Genomic DNA, 19339 nt, shown 5'->3' with positions numbered 1-19339 from the left:
TACAGTCAGCTTTTTTTTAAAGATTTTTTTTTTTTTACCGTTGTTTTTTTTTAGAGAGAAAAAATATTAAAGCATTCAAAACTGAGAATTATCAGCCCAAAGATTTCCAAATGGCCAACCCATGTTATTCACCTAAAGAGCAATACAACATCTTCTTTTTTTTAGGCCTTAAGCAGGGTATCAGGTACATTGAGAAATAATATATACATTGTCGGTATCATTTATGCAATTTTCATCTCAGGTCAATAACTATTTTTTTTTAATATGAGCAAGTTGAAGAGATTTTGTTATTTTGTGTCCCATACGATACAAAGTAAAGTTAAATCTGTGACTGGTCATTGACGTACCTTGGACTAGTCCAAAGGTATATTCCAGATCGGAAAAGGAAGTTTTCTTTTGATTCTTATGTGGTTTGACCAGGAATAAACAAAGGGGGAAGAAAATGTAGAAAATGTGATTCATACAACAATCATTAGGCCAGTTTCATCATTCACGATATTTAATGCATGTGTCTTTGAAAAGTGCCTACAAATAAATTATTTCACTATTCAGTTTAATATGTATAAGAATGACGAGGTTATTGATATTGACATACTATTACGCATGCTGCTTTTGGCGATATATTTAATTTGTCTGTAACGGTGCATCAGTAAACTGTCTGTATGTCCATAGACAATTCTTATCTGAATAACTCTTTTAACTGTTCAAATGTTCTTGATGATTAACTTTGAAAGTGATCAATGGAATTTGTGTATAATTTTGAAGTTCATCCTCATGTAGATTCTTGAATCATGCTTTTGTGACCAAATGATTTGTACATAATGGAAAGTCAAGTAGGAGTTGATACATGTAGGAGATTAAATCTTGAAGCAAACTTCATATATGAAATATTTCACATCTTCTGTCTGGCTTGTTTTAAAAGATGGGTGTATTTGAGTGCTTTGATAGCGAGTACAAAGGGAGTGTAATGGTGAGCTTAATGATGATATTATAATTGTTGATTGCTTTGCATAATTCCGACATGGTCTCTTTGCGTGTTAAAACATCATTGCATACAGTATACCGGTATGTCACAGAAACTTCGATTACACACACATTGAAGAACGATTGCATTTTCAGCATGGATTTAAATTAATCCAACAAAGTGATTTTTTATTCTTGTGGGAGTTTATTCCAAAGTTCTTTTTGAATGCCCTATTCTCATATGAATTGGTCTATACTGAAATTTGAGAGCAGATTTGTTTAATTTGAACAGAGAATGCGGTGCGTTCACATAGATGAGTTCACAAAGATAAACGGGTATACCATGTATACAATTGAATATCAGTAAAGTAGTTTATATTAAATCATACATCTTATAGGTAATCAGTGAAGTTCAGATCTAAATGACTTGAAATAAAAGAATGAACTAGTTTCTCTCATCATCAAGAGATGTGAGTTGGTCTAAGGGTAAGTTCGCTTAGTCAGGTACCCCTGGTTTGAAATCGAGTCTCATCGTTTGGATGATGACGTTAAAAGGTCGGTCCCCAGACATAAATAATCATATCTGATTGATACACGTCTGTAAAAACCCAATTACACACAATCTATAGCTTTCTGGTCCAGATATTTTCTAATTTAATCGCATCTACCCAATATGTGTAGAATTGAATGTGCTATGATCTGAAAATACCATACAAGTCTGGACAGGGAGAAAGTCAAGGAAGAAGCAAAAAAATAAGTTATTTGCATTGTAATATTTTTATTTATATCCTTTGGTAATGGAAATATCACATGATTGCACAGTGCTTGTTCCTAAATACAATGAGAATTTACAAGCCATTAGAGTTGCAAATATATACCATTCACATTCAAATATATTACATTTAGTCATTTACCATTCAAATGTATCTGTTACACAATTATTGTCAAAAATGTTCACATTGATTTGTTATTTTACTCCAATATTTTAAGATCATACAAATTGCTCAGGCTTATGGAGGATGTAGATGGTCTAAAACCAAATCAATCAAAAATTAAAAAGCAATTAAAGCTGAATATGAATACACAATTACTTTTCACCATAGGGTCTGAATTGAACATTTGGGGGTAGCCTTATGCACATAAAACATAATGCCCCATTTTAAATATCTCTTTAAACTTTTTTTGTTTAGAAGGGGAGGGGAGCATAATTGATATTTAGAGGCCCATTAAGCAAACCCCTATACATAGATATATAAAATGTATATGTTTCATTCTACCCTCATTTCACCATTTCACCATTTTGAATTTTATCATCCTTCTATTCTTTGGTACATATATTTGTTGGTCTATTATTCCACAATGAATATATAAAATTAATATATAAAATGATATAAAAACATATTTCATACAGTGTAGCATTACATACAATATTTAAAACTAGATGGAATTTTGACTGCGCGCAGTCGAAAATGATGCCTCCGCCATAGAGCAATTTAAACAAGTTTGGAGTTTAAATCTCCAGTGGTTCTTGAGATATCATGATAACAATCTCAATGTATGGAATTTCATAAGTTGACCTCTGTGACCCTTGACCTTTGACCTACGTGCTCCAAAATCTAATCAGATTGTCTTCCTATGGTGATACACACTATCATTAAGTTTGAAGTTTAAATCTCCAGTGGTAATTCTTGAGATATTATGATATGGTGATACATACATGTACTATCATTAAGTTTGAAGTGAAAATTCTCCAGTGGTTCTTGAGATATCGCGATAACGATCTCAATGTATGGAATTTCATAAGTTGACCTCTGTGACCCTTGACCTTTGACCTACGTGCTCCAAAATCTAATCAGATTGTCTTCCTATGGTGATACACACTATCATTAAGTTTGAAGTTTAAATCTCCAGTGGTTCTTGAGATATTATGATAACAATCTCAATATATGGAATTTCATAAGTTGACTTCTGTGACCCTTGACCTTTGACCTACGTGCTCCAAAATCTAATCAGATTGTCTTCCTATGGTGATACATACTATCCTTAAGTTTGAAGTTTTTACATCTCCAGTGGTTCTTGAGATATCTTGATAACAATCTCAATGTATGGAATTTCATAAGTTGACCTCTATGACCCTTGACCTTTGACCTACGTGCTCCAAAATGTAATCAGATTGTTTTCCTATAGTGATACACACTATCACTAAGTTTGAAGTGAAAATTCTCCAGTGGTTCAGTTTTTGAGATATCCATGGTTACACAAATGACAAAAACGACACACGAGCCAAAAAGCACGATTCATATTTTCACGAACCGGCACGCGCCGTTATAAGTCAATGGGCTGTGCCGGTTCGTGAAAATATCTTTGCGCTTACAAGACCTAGACGACGCGACACAGGCGCTTGTGCCGGTTCGTGAAAATAAAATACGCGCTAAGACAGCGCGAGCGCTTTTGTCTTGCGCGTAAAGTTACATAGGAAAAACGACACAGTGGCTTGTGCCGGTTCGTGAAAATATTTTTGCTACGTAAACAGCAAAATAATATTTTCACGAACCGGCACGAGAGTCCAAAGCTTCGTAATATTAATAGTAATTGTCATTATGCTTAACAAATGGAATGTATAGAAAATACAGAATATTTTCCTTTCATTGATATGTATTTTGTGATATAAAATTTGACATAAGGTATGTTTCTGGCGAATTCAAAACGGGCTAAACGTAAAACGCGTTTTTCTCAGAATGTACTTATTTCGTTGCGCGTTGGGCTGTGCCGGTTCGTGAAAACGGCGACGATGTGGCAACACCATATTCACTGGATTACAATGTGATTGCACAATGATATAATACATTTCTTTTATGATCAAACATTTTATTTACAGCATGAAAGTATGGAAATCTATTAAGAACGGGAGAAGAAGATTGGCCTAACACCAGCTAAATAGTTTTCCAATTATCATAAATTCAATATTTTGTCAAGTTGAAAAGAAAGAATATTTTCATCTTGACTACAGGGAACCTTGAATACATGAAGCTGAAAACATTCCATCTCAATTTTAATTATTCATTTTTGTTCTTAACTAGGAAATATTTGGATGTATTTGGGCAATTCTTCCACTTCCATTCTTTAATTGTACAGAACAGTGTCTGCACTGTGAGACTAGGCTGACATCATACTGCATAGGCACTGTAATTTAGCTGCTATGAAAAAAGCCAGAGACTGGCAGAGCTAGACTCTTCTCAAAGCACTAGGAACCATAGAAGAGGGTCAAATTAGAGTCTGAGCTTGCAGACTTACTTATCTGTGTATAATAAGACACAGAAACGTGAAGTGCACTTCATTTTAATAACTCATTACATTTTGCAGCAGTGTTTTCTACAATTTCATGTTTGAAAGCTGCTTCATCCTGAGAGTTGTTTTGTAAAGCTGTGCGTAAAGTTACGAATGACTTTACAAATAATTTGAATATGAAGAGCCAAATGGGATGCCCAAAGGTTTTTCTGACATGTTCACAAAGTGTGACTGTATTCCCATAATCTCAATTAAATTGAAGCCAAAAGTACACTTTGCATTTTGTTAATAATGATAAGGATCTACATCTGCATATTTCAACTTTAGCTTATGCAATTAAAAGGATTTGAGAATCCCATTTAGCTCCTCATATTCAAGTCATTTGTAAAGTCATGCGTAACTTTACGCATAGCTTTATGAAACACACCCCCCAGCAAAGATCCCAAATTAAACTTAACTCTAAGTTGGACTTAAATAATATGGAGAGCCATAATGAAATATATTTAAAAGCAAAAATTGAAGTATTGTAGACTTTTCATAATTTCCACATCAAAAACATGAAATCTTCCATGATAATAGAAAATATGAATGATTTGAGTCAACATTTTGTTATGCCTTTTAAAATAACTTATACAAAATATTTTCAAGGATGCTAACGACTTTCCATATTTGTTAGGTCCAACTTAGAGATAAGTTCAACTTAAGATCTTTATGAAACACCCCCTGGAACGATTTTACTTGTCTGTCCAGAGGTAGGTCTGAATAGATTCGGCTGGTATCCTAGCATTGATATAACCCACATCAGGGTCCGATATAGTCACATCCACGGCTTGGTCCTCCCTAAAATATTAGAACACATACACACATCATAAATATTATGTAATCACACAAAAAAGGGAGAATGATAGATGGGCTGAAACAAGAGACTAACTTCATGTTGTGATAAGTGTATCTATTCTAAATACACATGTAATTACTGCATGATGATTTGACATTATCACACAGACTTGGTCGAAAGCAGGCTTTGTAAGTTTTTACTGTGGAGCAATTCAAATTTAAATGTCTATACATACACCAATATTCAAGTACAGCTACAGCAATACATCTTGAATCAAACTGAAGGCCATCCTGCCGGGTGTTGGGTCCCCCTCCCCCTTAACCCTAACCCACACCCCCAACAATAGATCATTATTTCTCTCTGATTACCATATCCTAAGATACCACTTACTTATTTAGAAGGACGATTGCATAGGTGTGTTGATCTGGTAGCTGGAAAGCAATACTCAGTAACTTAGTGTCTGAATCCACGGTGTGGGGTATACGGTGAGAGTCAGGAACAATAAATTTGCTAAAATAGAAGAAAACGGATAAAGGAAAGAATTCTAAATTATGTAGAGTGTAGGGATGTGAAGTACTTTGATAAAGAATAAAACATACCCAGATATATTCAAACCTGTCTACAGCGACCGCCCAAGGGAAACACAAAAAGTGGTCTTTGTAGACAGGTTCCTTTAGTACATGTTTCAATGAAAAAACCTTTTTCAAGGGAAACAATCAAACAAAAAATGTGCTTGTTGTAGACATTCGTTCTTTGTAGATAGGTGGTCACTAAAGCAGGTTTGACTGTATCATTAATAAGTGATGATCTTCATACTGGTGATATTAAATGATACTTAATGATTGAACCAGTCCAACTTTCATTCTTGAGTTACAAAGAACACCAAAAAAAACATCAAATTTACAAGGGATATGAATAATGTAGTTGTTATTAACTGAACATTAGCAGAAAGCCTGATTTAATTGGTTACCTTTTCCTTTTAAGATTACCATCACCTAATCATAATCTTGGGAGGAAAGAATACATTTCCTGTTTCTTGACATTCAACAAATTATTTACCCATTGCCAACTGGAAACGGGTGGCCCCTGTATTAAGTCTATGGCAATGAGAGCACTCGGTAGTCAACAGGTGGAAAGAAATAACCAGCCACTGGGATTATACTCCTGATCATATGAAGGTTATTTGAACTTGTATCCTCTCAAATGACTTTACAATTCATGCAGTTCATGGTCATACATGTATATATAATTATTAGGAGCTGGATGAGGCAAGATGTTTTTTCCCCAATTGAATTGCGTTTCCTTGACCGAAAGAATTCTCACTTCATGGACATACATGTATTAAAGTGTACATACTTAGGCAAGGCAAGATGTTTATTTGAATCAAATTTCTTCATTTTAGCCATGACTGACAGATTTCTTGCTTTATGGTAAAAAAATATACAAGCATGCTTGGGAATTGGGTAAGGCAAGATGTTTTTCTTTTTACAGTTCAATTTCGTAAATTTAACCCACAACTGAAAGAATTCTCATTTCATAGTCATACATGCCTGTCGTTAGGAGTTGGGCAAGGCAAAACATTTTTTCTTCCAATCCAATTTCTTCAATTAATCCATGAATAAAAGACTTTTTACTTCATGGTTACCGGCATACATGTACATAAATTTCCTTAGAAGCTGGGACAGGCAAAATGTTGTTTTCCAATCAGATTTCTTTAATTTAGGCGAGGCGTCAAAAATAAATATACCAGCAAGCGGCAGCTAACTGTACTTGTGCGTCCTGGCTGCATTTTTTAAATTAGCTCAGCCGGCTACCGCTGGCGGTAGGAAATGGCATTCAAAAGCATGCGCCGGCTGCCGCCTTTCGAATGGAAACCGAGCCTCAGATCCCAGCCTGGCGCAAGCCGGCTGGGCTAATAAGTGAAAAATAATTGCCCCAGCCAGGCTTCGGCCGTAATTGCAGCCTCGATGCGCCAATACGTGAGGCGGCAGCCTGCTGGGATCGATATTTTTGACGCCTCGCCTTAGCCATAACTGAAAGATTTCTCACTTTAAGGTCATATTTTTTTCACAAATTAAAAATTGATTATGGGGATAATAAGAAATAAGATAATAAAAATAGGGAAAATAGGGGTAAAATCGGGCAGATAAAAAAATCGTGAAAAAATGGGGGGAAGAAAAAATTGGGGGGGGGGAGGGGGAATTGAGGGGGGAAAAAATGGGTATCAGTAATTATCAGGCCTGGTATCACCACAATAGTTGATCATAATTCATTTTTTTAATGAAATAAATGGATAAAAAAGACATATGTCAAACGGGGCACATCGCAAAGAGCCCCCAAACCAGAACCGAGACTAGCTAGCACAAAGGGAAACGTCCATACCTGAAGTGACCCAGATGGTAGAACATGGGTTGCTTGTAGAAGACGTCTTTCTCCGCATCCACGATGATAGGAGCATTGAGAAGGTTTCCGGTGAAGGATGGTCCGCCTTCGAGATTGAGAGCCATATCCCAGTCCGTCCAACCAGACACCCAGTGATTCATGTTCTGTCAGATAAAGCAGGGATAGTCATATGATACAGGAGCTCCAAACTTTCTTCATGCAGTGACAATTGCTTCAGCTTTATTTTTTTCATTTCATTTTTTTCTTTTCGTTTATTTCAATTTCTAACAATATAAAATACATGGGATTGCATTGTACATAGTAAAACAATGAAACTTAAAAATATATTTGTAATTGGTCCATGCACTGCGTACAACAGGCAAATAATACAGGTTGGTCATGAAGAGGACTGCTGAAAAGCTGGGCTTGTAGATTGCAGCCTCCTATCACTTAATAGTATATCAATCATAATATTTCATCACAAACAAAAGATAGATGGTTAGGGTTTCGGTCACGATTCGCTCTTAGGTTAGAACTGAGAAATCAATGCCAGGAATGGTTAGAGGAACTAGTGGCATGAACGGCCTGCCATAGTTAATTCCAACTTAAAGTCGATCTTAGTCTTTGTGAAACACCCCCCTGGAGTGACCGTACAAAACTACCTTTCTCGACATACGATTCTTACCTCCATGATGCTTTGGCTGTAGCTCTCTCCTTCCGCCCATAAGCCCAGGGTTGCTGGTCTCCCGTTGCAGGCCTCTGTGTACAGCATGAAGAAGTCTGGAAAGTACATGTGCGTCAGGTCGAGCTTGAGAAGGGGCGTTTCCTTGTCCCAGTACCAATGGATACCAATGCCAGACACGTAAGACCTGGCATCTGCATCAGTCAGCACCTACATGTATAAAATAGGGAGGAAAAGGTTTTGATAAAGGATTAAAGGTACCATTTTAAAAAGTTAAATCTGAGATGCATGGCCCTACGTGTTATCAGTTTCTGTGATATGGTGTACTATTGAAGCCCTAAAGTGCCTGAAAAAAGTAAAAATCTTTGAGTGACAGGTTTTAACATACTCATTTTCCCCAATAGACTGTAGTGTTATAAAAACCGTAAGGAAAACGCAAATATCTTGATAATCAGATGGCTTGACTGACCTAAAGGTTTATAATTATCATTGCAGCATTAGCTACATGTAAATCCAGAATTTTGTTTCAGAATCTGAGACGTTACCTATTCCCTTTAACCGCTCATGATAGGCAAGTTTATTATTGAATTTCAGATGACATGAGGTATATACTGCCTTCACACAAAACCCAGATAAAAGCATTCCCAATCAGTTCTTCTTTCATGTCCATCATCTGATCTCAAATGTTCTGCCAGGCTCTTGCACACTGAAGAGCCTTCTCATTTGCTGCCACTAGGTCTTCCAGGCAGCATTGTATGGTCAACTAGGAGTGGGAATCTTAATAAGAGTGACATAGATTGCACAGATGTTCCACACTCGCATTCGGTGTATGTGTCATCATTGTATCCCCATTTATGCATGTTGTATTTGCATCGCCCCACCCCTGTGCGAAGCCTATTAAGGGACTTCCACGTCTTTAAGTTACATATATGGCCCAATCAGTTGGTGGTTTAAGCCATACTTACAACTTCAGGCCAGCCAGGTAATTCATACCTCTGCTCATCCAGCATCATCAGCTCCAGGTCACCAAAGCCGTTGGCGTGTAGGGCAGGTCCCAGGTCGAGCTTGATGAAGTCCCTCTCCATCTCGGGGGTGAAGTAACAGGAGGGGGTCTTGTAATTGTTGATGCCACCTGCCATTGGTTCGTTCTCCACCGTCACGCCCCAGAAGGTCACGTTGTGCTTCCTGTACTCCTCAAAAAACCTAGGACAAACACATACCATTGTGTAGTTGTTTGTTTGTCTTTGTTTTTGTTTTATTTTTGCTTTTTTGTAATTTTAAACAAAAGGCTTTGAATTCCCCTTCAATATTGACATATTATTCTTAGTTTGCCAATAATCATTAATCATTTTAGTTATTTAATCTGTTACTATATTATTGTCTAGGCCAAACGAGCCAAAGTGGAAAGCAGTTTTGTAACTGACAATGCTACCCTGTAAAATTAATACAACAAATAAATAAATAAATAAATAAATACACAATAGATCTTCCCAATGGGCTTTCCAACTACATTACAGTATATTCCATGTCAAAGATCAAAGGAGGATTCTGTTGGTAATCAAGCAGCCACTGATTCACTACGAGTTCTTACAGGAACTATCTGAAATGTCACTCTCTTGCTTCACTCGCTCGCGAGATCTGTACAGTGTATGTCTGGTGTTTTTTATCTTAAGGTAGAACCACATCCTTAGACATGGAGCTGGACAATGCACTGTACATTGAGTAGGCTTTATATTACCTAAAACTCAGATATGTCACGTTGAACACTTTTGACTCATATTTTGAATCTAGCTCTTGCTTCACAATGAACTTAGGTTTTCATCTGCATCCCTTCTCAAGATAAAAAAGCCTCCTACCTGATAAAATAGTTTGCCCATGTCTTGTAGTATTTCTCTCCCGGATTGCCAAAGATCTGTCCCGGTCCTTTATAGTTGTTATTAGTCTTCATCCATATGGGTGGGGTCCAGGGGCTACCAAAGAGCTTGATACCACGACGAGACACGGACATGGCTTCTTGAATGAAGGGGATCTACAGACACACAAGAAAGACAAAGAATTCACAATCAAACGAATATGAAATATTTGTGGATTAGCCAAAGTCATACAAAAAGAGGGGGGTGGGAGTAGAATGATGATAAATGCTGAAGGATTTGCAAATTTAACTCAAAAAAAGTATTCTTACAGCAAATGCAAAAAAAATACTCTACACAGCATAAAACAGAGTGTCAATCAGAACAGACTCAACAAAGGACAATACCTTTCATGGCTTAAAATATCACCACACATGAGACATAAAAAAGGCTGAAAAGGAGGAAGAGTCTTCTGTTTTCATAAATATGAAATTTCTTTGCATTATGTAATGCATACCGGTAATTTGTAAAAGGCCTTTCTTTATACACCCTCATTTCAGATGATTTCTTGATTATTTTTTTTCCTTAAAGACAAAGTTTTGGTATGGGGTCATGAATTTGGTTCAATAGAATGTATTGGAAGCATATGCAATTTACAATATTAAATGATCGTTGTCGCGGTTGAAATGGAGTCTAACGTGATGAAATTTAAAAATAAACTCTTTATGTTGTATAGATCTTTAAAGTATACCAATCACCCAAAATATTTGTATTGTTGTATTATTTTTTTTAAATTCCAGAGAGTGACTTCTTGTGTAGTAGACATTTCCATCATACTGTGACACTTCTGGCACTCCATTATTACATTATTACCCAAGTCATAGCAAAAAACTGAATATCTAGTGCTCTAGCATATTGGGTACGCATTTAACCTGTGTGGAGAGTGGCAAACATAGATCAATGTTTAGACAACAGATGTTAGTGCTAGGCTGGAATTTGAACCTTCAACCTTTAAATTGAGAGTCTAGTGAATGAACCACTATACTGTTATGTAGTACACGTATCACTCCTATCTTCCTTCAGTCATTCACCTTTATCCCACACCCATGATCTAAAACTGACCCCCCCCCCCCCATTATCTTTTCATTATAAACATTTGACCATTAATGACCACCCCAGAGTTAACTTTAAGGATCGAACCACATTCCTAGAACTACGACTCACAGGCCCAAACCCCACTCACTTGCACCTCTTCATTGCCACTCCCCATAATACCATAGCAACCCTGACCATAAGCATGTTTAAGTCACCCATCCCAACATTTTTTCTCTCCCCAAAAACTTCCCTTGTAAAGTTTTCTAATCGAAGGGACTTTGATTTCAACCATCAACTGCTGAACATATACTACGTGTAATCTAAATTATATACAATGTAATTGCATTGAGGATTGTTGCACTCTGCCGAATAAATGCATCATATTTGAACTGTATAAAGAACTTGTATTCAGTTGCTTCATTTATAAACTCCTCATCATTAAATCCGATCCCAATTAACACAACAATAGCACAACACCTTCACACCGAGAGATCCCCCACCTTATACTTGAAATCCTCTGTAGCTAGAGAGAAGTTGTCAAGATTAAAGTCCCCAGGATGATCATCGTAGGAGTAGTAGTGAGTGGATAGGTCAGTACAGCCTATAGGTACACGGCTTAAGGTGTACTCAATACCTGTATGCAACACAACCAGAGAAGAAACTACTTCTTTGAGCCTTGTTCAGATATGACGCATTAAACCGCGGCAGTCTTCTTTAGGATGACAGAAGTGTAATATGCTTTACATTTCTGTAACTTATAACACAGAGCTCAGTGAATACACAGGTAGGATGCTGCGGGCAGTTGCCATATATTGATAAATTGAAGAAGAAAAAATCCTTCATATTCGGATGAGCCTTTCAAGGGGAGAGATCAAAAATATTATTATGGTCTGAATGAATTGGTTCCATGACAATGTATATATCAGTTTTTGTATTCTGTACAGATAAAATTCAAGTTTAAATACACTGTACATGAAGGTGAAAGTGTCTTGTAACTTCTTGTAGCATGCATGAACAGAACCCAAGTCTGATTCGGATTCAGTGCACAGGAGCCATTACATAAGAAAAGTCACCACTTATCCAGTGGATAACCTTTATGACAGAAGACAAATATAATAATACAAATTTCCCTGATTTTTTTCCCAGATTGGAGTGATATTTTCATGTTCTCTTGACTTTATACTGACTTTTCTGTGACTGGAAACTAAGGAACTCATTTCTTAGGGTTTCCCTGTTTTCCAAGATATATAGCTGAAAAAGAAAAAAAGAAAAAGAAGAAAAAAGTAGCCTTGAAATCAAGAAAAGCCCATTACCCCAAAATATTTATTTATTTTTATTTTCAATTTTTGTATTATTATTATTTGTATTATTTATTTATTTTATTTTATAAAAAAAGACACTCAGTTCTGACAGGATATGTCAGAGTATTGGGGCTCTGACCTATTTCTCAGCCCGCTGAGGACAGAGGGGTTGAGTCCAAGTCTGAAAATGAGTCTGAGTCACAGCGATGTAATTCCAAGGCCAAGATAACTTAGGCAAGGAAACCCATCCTTTTAAGAAGAAAATTAAGCACCATCTGTTTATGTCGTAATTTTAATATTGTATAAATATTTTGATACTGTACAGAGTACCTTGAGCAGTCTTTTAGAATGGATATGTGCCCTTTATAAGTTGACATTATTGATATTATAATTATCCTTGTTATTATTATCCTTGAGCCCAAGTCCGTCATCAAGCTCTCCATCACCGGTTCTTACCATCCTGGGAGAAGTAAGACTTCATGAGGTTATGTCTGGAACTGTTGGAGAGGCTGAATGCATTGATTGTTGCAGCATCAGTGGTACATCCACCGAATCCAATGACTGACTGGTATCTGGTGGCCTTGTCAATCTTGATGGTAACGGTGGAACCTGCAGAATAATTCAATCATTTTTAATTTGATGGTTTATTGAGACTACTTAAAATTGCATATTCAGTTTACAATGAAAGCACATGAAATACATAGCAAATTTATGTGCACTTTCGACCTAAAATGTAAAAGGGGTACAGAAACACAATAGTTGAGGCTAAAACAATTATTACATAATGCTTGCGAGAATACATTCAAAGATGAAATTAACAGATTAATAAAATTAGCATGTATATGTTAGAAAGGTTATTTCTCATTTGTTCATATTAGACCGTGGGCCGAGCGCAATTTTAGGGCTTAGTTTTCTTTTTTTGGACTGACTTTGTGGTACATAGTTTTTGGTAACCAGAAATTAGGATAAAAATACACAAGTCCCAAATCAGCTTATTCCTGCGAATGAGTCCTTGTCGTTCGTATAAAACATAAGTTTCATTGACAAGTTATTTAAGAGAAATGTGCGTGAACGAGACCGCCAACTCTCCGTTCGTACACGTGTATAAACTCACCGTGCGACGAGAGTGAAACAGCACATTCTCCGTCTCCGTCGTACGAAGAAATTATGTAATCCATTCGAATATTTCACAAAGCCAATCACATTTGCTGATGTGAATAATATGATTTTGCAAATATGAACTGCGAAAACTAATGAAAACCTCGTCAGGGTGAAAATATTTCGAAAATGAGGGGTCATAGCTACCATGAAACAGACGAGAAATAGCGCGTTGCCAATTTGATATTATTGTAAGGATCGTATGCAATTCTCTTGAATGTACACTGATCTGTGTAGAGATCAGTGGCTCCGTACTGACAAGACTCGAGTAAGTTTTGTGTAATTAAAACTTTTGATGAAAACATTTCTTGTATTAGCAATTAATGCAATGGTAGTTTGAGAATAGGCCTACAGAATTAGAGTCCCTAACTTTGTAATTATAAAAAAAGATATATGTCTTTTTGTATTTCCAGTCTTGTAGTAGTTTTTACATGTTTTCAAATGTTTGATTTTTTTTTTTTTTTGGGGGGGGGGGGGCACGCTTAATAAGGTATACGGGATGTGGGTGACTTTTCTTTCCTGGAGGAAGAAAAATGACAATGTTTATTCAAAATTACACTGCATTCACTGGCTTAAAAATTGATAACATATACATGCTGAGGTATTATATGTGAAGTGTACAGAATGATGATGTATAATTTTATGTCGTCTGGATTTTGAAATCATGTGATGTTATTATAGTTTGTTATGTTTTGATGAACGGAATGCCCATCTGCATGAATGTGTGAAGAACCATTTACTGGATGAGAATGTGAAATGGAAGATTAATGTCAGTACGCAAAAGCTTCCACTTAACCCAAAATATATAAATATAATTCTATAATATATCATTCTGTACACTTCACATATATACCTCAGCAAGTATCTGTTATCAATTTTTAAGCCAGTGAATGCAGTGTAATTTTGAATAAACATTGTCATATTTCTTCCTCCAGGAAAGAAAAGTCACCCACATCCCGTATACCTTATTAAGCGTGTCCCCCCCCCCCCCCCCCCCAAAAAAAAAAAAATCAAACATTTGAAAACATGTAAAAACTACTACAGGAATGGAAAAAAAAAAGACGTATATCTTATTTTATAATTACAATGAATATTTAGGGACTCTAATTCTGTAGGTCTATTCTTAAACTACCATTGCATCGCTAATACAAGAAATTTTTTCATCAAAAGTTTTAATTACACAATACTTACTCGAGTCTTGTCAGTACGGAGCCACTGATCTCTACACAGATCAGTGTACATTCAAGAGAATTGCATACGATCCTTACAATAATATCAAATTGGCAACGCGCTATTTCTCGTCTGTTTCATGGTAGCTATGACCCCTCATTTTCGAAATATTTTCACCCTGACGAGGTTTTCATTAGTTTTCGCAGTTAATATTTGCAAAATCATATTATTTACATCAGCAAATGTGATTGGCTTTGGGAAATATTCGAATGGATTACATAATTTCTTCGTACGACGGAGACGGAGAATGTGCTGTTTCACTCTCGTCGCACGGTGAGTTTATACACGTGTACGAACGGAGAGTTGGCGGTCTCGTTCACGCACATTTCTCTTAAATAACTTGTCAATTAAACTTATGTTTTATATGAACGACAAGGACTCATTCGCAGGAATAAGCTGATTTGGGATTTGTGTATTTTTATCTTTTTATTAACATTATCTAAATCTTGTACCGGAATCTATGCAACGAACTGGAAGGAAAATCGCGCTCGGCCCACGGTCTATATCCACCCATTAACAGCCCAATATTAAAGAACTCCTTTAACAGCATAGAAATAATAAATTGAACATTAACTTGTTATTAATACATGATAGTAATAATAATTAGTTAAATGTTGAGTTGTTGACAATGAGGTCTAATGAGGTTAAATGAATATATATATATATATATATATATATATATATATATATATATATATATATACATGTGTATAAGGGCATAATTTGAACAAAAAGCAACAAATATTTGCTGAATCAGATATTTTCATTCTTGAATTTCAGAGCAAACAAATCTAAAATTGTAATCTAGTAAGAACTGTGCACCTTGATCAGTGTGTAATTATGATGCCCTTGATTAAGAATCTGTTGTAAGCATTGTATTGTGACCTTTTAATTTGATTTTTATCAATGCAACTATGGGTGATTGATATTACAAGTAGGTTATCTTTTCCTCAAGTGTGGTCCTAAAGTTATCTTCAAAATCTTTGCTAAATCAATTTTGAGACAGGGACATCAACCAAGCTCACTCACATGACAACTTATTGTTCAAGAGGAAGCCAACTTATCTTACCACCATTTAATCCTGTCTGCACTAGTTTGGCCAGGAGGGATTAGACCTCCCTTAATGTTCACTGAGAGGTGGTTATCTCATCAAATCAGTCTCAATTAACATAAGAAAAAGGGGATGATGGAGGACCAACGGGTATCACTTCGGCATCGTTTGCTAGAGGGCGCAAGTAGCTACAAGTAGTGCAGTCCAGCTTTGAATACAGAAAAGCACTGGTATAAATTTATGTTTCATTCTAAAGTTTAGCCTTGCTTGAAACAAATTTTCATTTTGTCGGCCTACTTAATGTGTACTGAAGTTGGGGTGAGGAGGGGGAGGGTGCCCACATGTAATGCCTCCCCCCCCCCCACCCCCTCTTCTTGGATCTGTAACTAACCTGTAGAATTTGATGTCGTTGAGATGGGATACACCCTCTTGGTTAGACGATCTCCCGTTGTATTGCTGGAGGTGTATACCGTGAAGTGGCCAGACTGCATCGGCTCATAATCCTCTACAGTATCACAGTAGGTGGAGTTACAGACGCACACAAATGTGTCCCCTCCAGGAAAGCGCTGTTGGTGACATGGTATGGCAGCTAAAGGGGGTGTGGGTCAAAAAAAAATAAAGCAATGAAAGCAAGGGGCAGTTTCTCGAAATAGTCATAGGTCTTACTTCTTGGGAATCCTATTGATCCTATTGAAATGTGTGTTATAGAACTAACATCCGTTTTTATGGGATGTCTACGAACTTAGACTTATGACTGTTTCAAGAAACTGGCCCCAGGGCTCAATACTAGCAAGGGTCCTCATTTGGACTCCCCATATTTTTAAATGCTAACTGGGGTGCAATGTGTCCAGACCCCACATATCCTATCACGACCCCTAGAAAAAGGCAAGAGTGGAGCCTTGAGTAAAAGGAAATTAAGAATTCTGGTAATACCCCCAATCTAAATTCTCAAAGGATTACAAATATATACCGGTACTGATTGTTCAAGATTACAAATAAAAGGAAATTAAGAATTCTGGTAATACCCCAATCTAAATTCTCACAGGATTACAAATATATACCGGTACTGATTGTTCAAGATTACAAATGAAAGATTTTTAACAAGCAATTTTCCAAGAAAATGAAAATGAATAGAAAAGAAAACAAACTACAAGTAGTAGTTCCATCTAATGTGCATTACACAGTCTTAAGAGTAATGATTGCAGTGATTCCCCACAAATGTTTTCTTTAGTTTGTTTGCTGGTCTAAACAACCCATCTTCTACATGACGAACTATTCAGAATGGGGTCGTAGCTTATCACAAAATGAAATTCTGTTACTTGAGCTCAAGATCAAATTATCCACTACAGCAACATTTTTAATTCTTTTCACTATCGAGCAGGTTGAGAGTACATCAAATGAATAATATGACTTTAAAATTGAAAAATGTCCTCTTTTATTACAATCATCTGTTTAGAGCAAGAAATGCGATAAAAGATAAAAGTTACTACCCATCTGGCTCCCAATGGATGAAGTTATAACTTGGGTGACAGTATGTATAGTATGATAAGACAAATTACCTTGAAATTAAATTTAATATATGTTCTGCATGATTATTATTGGAAATTCACAAAATTAAACTTACTTGTACATGTGGTTAACTGCACGGCGAGTAGGAGCAATACCACACAGCTAGTTGTAAAACAAGAACAAGCTTCCATGGTGAACACTCAAAATCTATGGAGAGTAGGGGAAATAATTACAATTATTATTGACAGGAGAATGGAAAAAGAGAAGGAGAAGGAGAAAAAGAAGAAACAGAAGAAAAAGAAGAAGAAGAAATATAAAGGAAAACAGGAAGAAAGAGAAGGAGAAAAGAAGGAGAATAATAAAGGAGAAAACAAAGAAGGGGAGAAAAAAGGAAGAGAGGTAAAAGAAGAGGAAGAGAGAAAAATAAAAACAAAGGAGAAGGGGAGGAGGTAGGAGGAGAAGAGGAAGAGGGAGAAGAAGATAAAAAATAAGAACAAAGAAGGGAAAAAACAAGAAAGAAAAATAGGAGAAGGGAAAAGGGGAGAATGACAAAAAGAAAAGAGCTGGAAGGCGAAGAGGAAGATGAAGGAGGAGGAGGAGGAGGAGGAAAAGGAGGAGGAGAAGGAGAAGGAGAAGGAGAAGGAGAAGGAGAAGGAGGAGAAGGAGAAGGAGAAGAAGAAGAAGAAGAAGAAGAAGAAGAAGAAGAAGATGGAGGAGCTTCAACTTTCATCTGGGCTTATTCCCCTTTTCACTCTCTTCTCTCTATCCACTTTTTCTGTAACCCATGACATGCCTTGCCTCATCTACTTTATTGTGTTGTAAATGCAAAGAATTCCAATACAATTCTTACAAAAATTGGCCCAAATAGTCAAGATCTCTTTCTTGATCCCCACTCATTTACGTTCCTCGTTTTACTAAATCATTGTCAAACTTTATGTTTAAGATTCAAGTCTTCTTTAAAAAACAAAATTCACATTCAAATACATATATCATGTGCAATCGAATTATGCAGTTTCCTATTGTTTATCATATTGATGATGAGTGAAATAAACAAATCTTGTCGCGAAGGTTCATTACATATAACAGCATGCATCGCTAGCTAGCACACGCCAATGGCAACCGAGCTGACTCTGCTGTGGTCTTGCTCCCTAGCCCTGCCCTGGGCGTGGCGCTGGCGGAGGTAGGAGGTGGGGGAGCTAGAGGAGGAGCACGGGTACCGTTCCGCTGACGGATTGGAAGTCTCAAAAGTCTAATCCCTGCAGACTGCAAAAGATAAAGAACCCTTATTTCTCACTCACAACTCACAAGATGACGGCAGATACTCACCTTCCTTTGAAGTTTGATTTGAATTCCACAAATGATAGAAATGGATTGATGGACCTACTACTAGATCATCAGTATCCAACTACAGATGTGATCAACATGCAATCTAACTTCGAAGGTCATAGTTTGTTTACCTAGTACATGTGAGCTCGTGATCACGTGTCTACACTGAGTCGATCAGGTGATGATCTACTTTTACCATTACCGAAAAATACTGGAAGGATGCTGAGGCAGCAGTCGACAAGTCGAGCTCAATCTTACTCTGCAAACACAGACCCAATGTTCACAAATGAGCCCAGACCTGGGCCCCGTCTTATGAAAAAAGAGTTGCAATCAGGGGCGGCGAAGCGTCTTCCAATTAAAGTGGGGGACACCTACAAAAAAGGGCACTTTCTGGGCAAAAGAGCCGCATATATGCACCTACAAAAAGGGAAAATCCCTCAAAGCGAAATATACAATGTTAGACGTATTGGTATATACCTCAATATTGCGATATATTACATTATCAGGATGATTTCAATATTACCCTCTTGACATTTTAGTACAAGATACTGGTTAAGCATCATGCACTACTGTGTTGGTATGATGGTCATCACTTTAAAGGGATCCGGTAACTTTATCTCAGATTCTGAAAAAGATTAAATCATGGATTTAGCTCATGCTGCCAGG

At 36.7% G+C, this 19339-nt stretch overlaps 1 protein-coding gene across 1 annotated transcript; it reads right to left on the bottom strand.

Annotated features, from left to right (window-relative positions):
* Window positions 1–4905: 4905 nt before the first annotated feature.
* Window positions 4906–18876, bottom strand: LOC594677 (lysosomal acid glucosylceramidase). The gene is made up of 11 exons (XM_794110.5): window positions 18674–18876; window positions 17463–17554; window positions 16230–16427; window positions 12856–13008; window positions 11599–11732; window positions 10010–10182; window positions 9119–9356; window positions 8157–8363; window positions 7472–7635; window positions 5480–5599; window positions 4906–5091 (listed from the first exon to the last, which is right to left on the bottom strand). Exons 2-11 carry the CDS (start codon window positions 17536–17538, stop codon window positions 4986–4988), a joined length of 1569 nt encoding a protein of 522 aa, XP_799203.3. The 5' UTR covers window positions 17539–17554; window positions 18674–18876; the 3' UTR covers window positions 4906–4985.
* Window positions 18877–19339: the final 463 nt, after the last annotated feature.

Source organism: Strongylocentrotus purpuratus, unplaced genomic scaffold, assembly GCF_000002235.5.
Source record: "Strongylocentrotus purpuratus isolate Spur 01 unplaced genomic scaffold, Spur_5.0 spur5_scaffold_9, whole genome shotgun sequence".
NCBI classification, from domain to species: domain Eukaryota; kingdom Metazoa; phylum Echinodermata; class Echinoidea; order Camarodonta; family Strongylocentrotidae; genus Strongylocentrotus; species Strongylocentrotus purpuratus.
This window is presented reverse-complemented; position numbering and strand designations above follow the sequence as displayed.